Source organism: Myotis davidii, unplaced genomic scaffold, assembly GCF_000327345.1.
Source record: "Myotis davidii unplaced genomic scaffold, ASM32734v1 scaffold510, whole genome shotgun sequence".
Taxonomy (NCBI): domain Eukaryota; kingdom Metazoa; phylum Chordata; class Mammalia; order Chiroptera; family Vespertilionidae; genus Myotis; species Myotis davidii.
The window spans coordinates 443,624-450,961 of record NW_006282203.1 but is presented as its reverse complement, the minus strand read 5'-3'; the positions used below and the strand labels follow the sequence as shown (position 1 = coordinate 450,961).

The following is a 7,338-nucleotide window of genomic DNA, read 5'->3' as shown; positions in this document are numbered from 1 at the left end:
AACCGTAGCCCGTGGGCACACAGCACTGAGACAGGTCCCACCAGGGGTGAGGCGTGGAGCGACCTCGACCTAAGCAAGGGCCTCAGAGGCCAGGGTCCACCCTCTGGGCTCAGCTGAGCTCCTGACCCCAGGAACCTGAGCGGGTCCTGGTTTTACTGCCGCCACAACCTCAGGTCTCAGTGGGACACCAATCAAGTCAGTCATGGCGCCAGCCATGTGCTCCAGGGGCTTGGAGACGGCCTCAGGTAACACAGGAGCCATCAAAAACCAAAGATAGGAGGAATCAGATGAGAGAGAGAGATGGACGGAAATATAGTAACATCCCTAAGAAAACAGTGAGTTTGGGACAAAGTCAAGGAGCCGAAGGAGTTGGGGGGAGGAAATGAGGGACAGCTTGGCAAGTGGGAAGGAGAAAACAGCAAATGGGTCCCACAGAGTGAATTTCAGAGCAACCGGTTAGTGAGGTGACCACGAAATTCACCCAGAAATTCCAAACCCAAGGACGGAGGTATTTTTAATCAACAGTAAAAGAAAAACTGTGTAAAAGATACAATCTTGAAGAAGGAAGCACAAAATGACCCTGTTCTTGAAGAACAGAAAGGAAGAAAGAGGTAGACGCTCTAGCTAATGTGACGGACCACACAATGAGGAACAGGACAAAGAGGCAAGGATCTGAAGGCACTGAGTCATCCGAATGAACCAAAACCTAGGGAAACTGGTTTTAAAGGCATTTATTTACACTAAGAACATAGGGAACTTAAAAACAAAACATCATTGATAATCAAAAAGGCCCTGAAATAATTTTGCTTGAAAATCTGACTTGAATTTGATAAGAAGTAATGGTCTTACAAAGGCTGTGACCTAAACGTAACAGCTGGAAGCAAACACGATCCCACTGGGCAGTGGTGTCTGCAGACTGGACGGAACCCACACGTGCTCACTAGCGCCACAGCCGGGCAGGGCAGGGTTCTACACTTCTCCACAGGGAACTCTCTCTTTGAAGGGCCTGTGATAGTTGGCAGTGCTCACCATTTTTCAAACCCTGTCGATGGAAATCCTCCAGAGGTTCATCGACTCCACGAATGAAAACAACAACAACGTGGTTTTAAATGGTTATTTGGGAAAGAACATCAATGCGAAGAGATGAGATCATCTGAAAGAGGCGTCTCGCCTTGTGGACCAGGGTTCCAGGCAATGCAATGCACAACCCAGGATTTGTTCATGGCTCTTCACATACAAATAAAGTCCCCACTGCCTCGGCCTACAACTTCGTATCTTTAAGGCTGGGAACATAATGAAATCTTTATCCAAAATTAACCGTCAACAAATGGGAAAATCGCATCACACCTACTTCATGCACCACTTCATAGCGACATGGGAATCATGCAAAGGACATTCGTTTGAAGAGCTCAAAGCCAACATGATCGTTAACCAACTCGATGACCAACTGTGTCCACATCCTTGTTGGGTTACCATTAACATTTTTAGTGTTATTTTTACTATGCCAGTGTTACTATATTTCCCCTCAAAATAACGTGTTTTTCCAGCAACCGGGCACAGTAATCCTGAAGCACAGGTAGTTTACCAAGATGCTGAGATTTAAATTCATAAAGAAATTCGAGGGGAGGAAATTCTGGGGAGAGAAGCAGGAGACAAGCGCTTTGGGCTTCATCGCTTTCTAAAGCAGTGCTTCTCAGATTGTGATGAAGAATTTCTAGTTATATTCAAAATGTAAGTTTAAAAAAATATTTTTTATCGATTTTTTTTTTTTTTAGAAAGTGAGGAAGGGAGAGGGGATGAGAGAGAGGAAAAAAACCACACATAAATGTGAGAGGGAACATCTATAGGCTGCCTCCTGCACACCCCCTACTGGGAATGGAGCCGGCAACTGGGCATGTGCCCTTGACCTGGAATTGAACCAGAAACTTTTCGGAGCCCAGGAGGAAGCCCAACCAAGCAACCGAGTCACACCAGTCAGAGCTCAACCCCACTGTTCAGTTCTTGGGTTCCACAGACATAAAGTCACTCTGTCACCGGCTCCCGAAGTTCCTAAATGCCTCCTCTCCACTCCTACCCCTCATCACAGACCAGTCACCGTCGGCCCGGCCGCCATCCACAGACCACAGACCACAGACCACACCTGGGTGGCCCTGGCCAAACGCGTCATTCCCTTTTCAGGACTGGAATTCTTATTTTATAGACGTTAAATCTCTGAAATGCAACAGGGTCCACCCCGACCTCTACCCAGAGCTCTGAAAAGCAAACTGGGGGCACTGCGCTTCCACCGCCCGGTAGCAGAAGGCACTGGACAGTGGTGAGCACGGGCTTGAGGCGTAGGCGCTGACCCTGCCCCCACACCCTGTGCGGAAGGACCCCCTGTTCTTCAGCATCAGACCACAGCCGCTGAAGGATTCTGGTTTGGGCTCCAGCAACGGATCCAGATTCACCCGCATCCAAAGCTGCCGCACACGGCGCTGCTTCAGCCGGGACAGAAAGCCCTGGACGCGCTCAGGCTGCCGTCATATCCTGTGGACCTAGGGGGTCCAAGGAGGCATCCTGGTTCTGTCTCTTGACCGTAAGCAAGACACTGCATCTTCTGCTTAGGCCCCATCAGGGACAGGGGTGGGTTAGAATGCTGCCTCACTCTCTGGGAGTGACATAGCCCAGAGGGATTGACAAGAACGCTAGGGCAGGGGGCGAGGGGGAATGAATGTACATGTGTGTGTGTGTGTGTGTGTGTGTGTGTGTGTTATACAGGGCGGGGCAAATGTAGGTTTACAGTTGTTCATAAGTAAAATAATACAACCATCTATAATAATAAAAGCGTAATATGCTAATTAGTCCAGATGGCCGAACAGCAGAGCGACCTTCCGGACAAAACAGGGCTGCGAGGGCCGAGCCCCCTGCACGAATTTCGAGCATCAGGGCTCTAGTTAATAAATAATAATTCAAGAATAAACTCTGTGTTTTGCATACTCACAACTGTTACCCTACTTGTGCTCCACTCCCTACATGTATGTACCTATATGAAGAATTATTCTTCCTCACACGGTACTTCCCCGACCCCTGCAACTATATATACACTGTAAACCCTTTAAACAATCTATGGGCTTTTAACGCCTTACGCCACGAAGGCCCAAGTGCTATCAGCATCCCCCTCGATGAAACGACGATCCAGGCCGCCCTGGGGAAGTGTCCAGCTCTGCGCACACTCACACCACAGCCACTGGGCTTCTGAAACCGCGAGTCCCATCTCAGTTCACCGCTAACTCCCTGCAGGGCCTCCCAGCCGCCACCTCGGCCCAGCCGCCCTGGGTTCACGCAGTGTCCCCACTCGCCCCTGGCTGTACAAGCAAGTCTCGGGACCAGCCTGCCAGCCATCTGCCCTTCCATCCGCTGATGCTCGCTTGCCTGTTTGTGAGTCCTCCCGGGTGACCCTGAAAGCTGGCCCCCAGCACGCATTTGTCCTGCCCTCGGATGTTCCCAGGGATCTCAGTCCGACAGCCATGCCCCGGCGCCGGAGATGCTGCGGGTTGTCCGGCGGCAAGAAGTACCTGTTCTCCCTAAACACTCCCATCGGAGCCTCAACCCCTCACTTCTCCTGCTCCAAATCCTCCTCCGGGGTTTGTCAGTCAACACACTGGGGGAAAAAAAACTGTGGGTGAACTCTGACCTGATGGCTCTTCCCATTCAAAGAACTTGAGGTGAGGAGGGGCGCTGGAGATCCCCGCCCAGCTGAGCACGGCCTATTCTCTCCAGCAGCGAGGCCAGGTCGCCCTCCAATGCAAGCTTGACCTCCCCCAGGGACGGGGACCTCGCTCTCTCCTGGACAGTTTGCCTGGTGAGCGAGTTCGCCTGCGTGCTGACCTGGGAGCTATCTCCCTGCCATCACTAGGTGTTACTCAGCCTTCGCCCACACGGTCGGGTGACCTATGGAACCAACCACATCTCTCTGGCATGCTGGCCCCGGGGCAGCTGAGGACCCTTCTCCGGACGGAGCCTACAGGAGGCAGCTTCCAGGTTCCTCAACACTCCAGTCACCTCCCCTCTGGACTGCTCCGATGGCCTGCCCAGGTCCTGGGGTCCTCTGTGCTGTGGCGTTTCCTCATACTCTGTTCCATCTCTCTATTCCCTCCGTAAATGGCACGGACATGGCCTCCCAATGAGCCCGTCCAAAGGTCCCAACAACCAGGAATCCATGTCCACCCAGAGCCAGCATGATGGCCCCGTGGATGGTGGCTGCACATACATGTTTCCTGTTACTCCCCATGCATTCAAGTTGGCCCGATTGCTCATAGGACAATAAACATAGCACCACAGTATAATTGGGACCTCAAAGCCAATCTTCCACAAGCCCACGTGCTGCCTGACCTGCATGTTAACCCCAGGTATCAGCCCTCTGACCCTCCTCTCGCAACCTGAGCCCCTTTCTCACGTCTGTGCTTTCGATGCTACCATTCATGAGGGTAACGGGAAAAGCCATCCAACATTCCCCTACTGACATGCTAGCTAGGTCCATTCTGAATTAACATCTGCATAGTCCTTTGTACCACACTCATCGCAATCTTCAGAGCAGCCCTAGGGGTGGGTGTGCTCCTCGCTTTACACAGGAGGAAACTGAGGCAGACCTGGAACTGAGGACCCCTGGAACCCAAGGGTCATCTGATTTCCTATTTATTTCAATGTCGGGAGCTTAGCAATCTGAGGCAGGACAAGTTTTCTAAGGTTAAGTTCCAAGAACCAAATAAAGAATGAGCTGCAGAGGGGGAAAAAATAGCAGAGGATTCGGATTTTGTCTCGGGCTTTGCTGCGAATGAACCCCCAGGTTCACCCAGCGGGTCCCCAGTTTACTCATTCATAAGATCGAGGGACTGAGGTCAGACTCCCAGCTGTCCCCCGTCTGTGGCCCTGTCTCCACCAAGTTGCTAAATTAGGCAGAGAAGATGGCTGAAATGCCTTTCTCTTTTGTTCCTCATGTTTTCAGTTTCTAAGATTAGCTGGGCGGTATTTGGTGACTACCAGCGGGTCCCTCAAGCAGGAAGAAAACTGCCATCTCTACAATGTTCATGCTTGAGCAGCTCCTTCTGTGATAAGAAGATAAATCTGGACACGCCAGCCACAGGACTGCACCACAAAGGCCCTCACCCCACGCAATAGCACCCTTACAGCCACGTGTTCTCAGAACCGCGGTTCTCTGCACCCAGGGGACGTGAGCGATGGGGAAGGTGCCATAGGGATGCAGTGAGCGGAGGCCAGGAGCTGCTACTCACCCTCCGATGCACAGGACGGTCCCCACAACCCAGAAGGATCTGGCCCAAGATGCCCACAGTGCTGAGGCGGAGAGTCCTGTCCTAAAGAGTGAGGTCAGAGAATGGCCCCAAACTCTCCCTAGTGTTTTATTTTCAACTAGAGGCCGGGTGCACAGACTCATGCACTGGTGGGATCCCTCAGCCTGGCCTGCACCCTCTCGCAATCCGGGGCCCCTTGGGGGTTGTCGAACTGCCAGTTTCAGCCATGGGATGTAGCAGTGTGGGAAGTGGCAGGCGACCAGGGAGGAGCCCGAGCTGGGGCCAGGCATCGCTACCCCACATCCCAGCCCCTCTGCACCTGCTGCCGCCGCTCGGTAGCACTGCCATGGAGGTGCGAGAGGCTCGTGCCACCGCAGCTGTGCTCACCAGCCATGAGCCCAGCTGCTGGTTGAGCGACGCTCCCACTGTGGGAGCACACTGACCACCAGGGGGCAGCTCCTGCTTTGAGTGCCTGCCCCCTGGTGGTCAGTGCATATCATAGCGACCGGTCAACCGGTTGTTTGATCATTCGGTCGCTTAGGCTTTTATATATAGATATTTTTTATGATTTTTAGAGAGAGAGGAAGGGAGAAAGAGAGCAAGTGAAACATTGATGTGAGAGTAAAACATCAGATTATCTGATTGGCTGCCTCATGCACGGCCCCTCCATGAGATCAAGCCCACAACCCCAGTTTATGCCCTGACTAGGACTCAAACAGTGACCTTTCAGGGCACGAGACACCCAACCTACTGAGCCACACCAGCCAGGACACTTCCTAGCGTTTTGTCGGAATTGGCCCACATGAGAGGCTAACCAGACGGCTGATCTGAGAGAACCGAGGCTCTGAAAACCTCTCTTACCTTGCGAAGAAGGACGCGGCCACGGAGGTGCCCGTGGAGGTCTCAGTGGCCACGCAGGAGCCCTGCGAGGCCGGGACGCCGGAGGAGGACGGCTTGTCTGCATTGTAGCGATTTAGCGCCGCTTCGGACAGGCCCTCCCGGCCCGTCTCTGTCATTAGCTGGGAGATCTGAGGAGGAAACAGACACAGAGCTCATTACTGGGGCTCGCCACGTGCACTGACCACCACTGACAGCGTCGGGGGGGAGGGAAAGGAGCACATCCCCCCGTCACACAGCATACACGGTGCTCAGGTCCCCTCCAAGGCCATTTCTCAGCATTTCAGCCAGGATGCCTCCTCACTTGCGTTCAAAATAATGGAATAAAATCACCCACTGACATTGTAAGTTTCCATTATGTCTGTCTCCCCTGCATTTGGAGGGGAGAGCATGAACCATTATCCGCACTGTTTGCAGCCGAACACTAGGCCGGTGCCATCAACCAGCGCCGGCTAGTGTCTTACCAGGAGTGGCCCCAAATGCTCTCCAACAGACGAGGGGGGCAAAGGCATCATTTTGTTAAGGGAGATGTGAGCCTGCTAATGCCGGGCATAAGGAATTAAAGCATCACTTGTTGTTTGCTGTAGGCAGTCGGCACGCAGATGACTTCAAAAAGCTCATAAAAATAGACAGAGTCGCCATGAATTTCAGGGGGGCTCACGGGGAGGGTGAGATCATTTCAATTTTCCTCCTGCATCATTAAGATAAATGGCTCCCGTTTTATTTGCAATCACTGCCTTCATCACAGAAGTTCTAGCTGCTGGGGCTGGGTCCGTGTTGCCTAAATCCACATCATACACCATGAAGAGCTGTACTTCTGGGCACAAAGAGACACTTGTGTAGAAATCTACTCCAGGAAAGCGCTTAATCCCGTGACAAATGGAATAATAATGCAGGCAAGTCTAGTGTGCTATTTCGAAAACCTGTGACATTAAAACTTTGGTCTATTTGTAAAAACCAAAAATTGTTTTAAAAAGGGGAAACTTTAGTTCAAAAAAAAAAAGTGTCTCCAGACAGCCCTGGCCGGTCGCTCAGTGGTTAGAGCATCAGCCTGTGGACCAAAGAGTTGGGAGTTAGATTCCAGGTCAAGGGCACATACCTTGGTTGCAGGTTCCCCAGCCCTGGTTGAGCTGCATTCAGGAGGTAGCCAATC

The 7,338-nt window shown here is 52.2% G+C and overlaps 1 protein-coding gene across 1 annotated transcript in view; it reads right to left on the bottom strand.

The window, feature by feature from the left end:
- Nucleotides 1-7,338, bottom strand: part of LOC102754740 (kinesin-like protein KIF26B) — a gene marked incomplete at its 3' end in the record, with an annotated part of 146,217 nt that overhangs the window by 105,249 nt on the left and 33,630 nt on the right. The window contains exon 4 of the mRNA XM_015570820.1: nucleotides 6,150-6,316. Coding sequence (XP_015426306.1) covers nucleotides 6,150-6,316 — 167 coding nt within the window. The remainder of the gene's footprint in view (nucleotides 1-6,149; nucleotides 6,317-7,338) is intronic.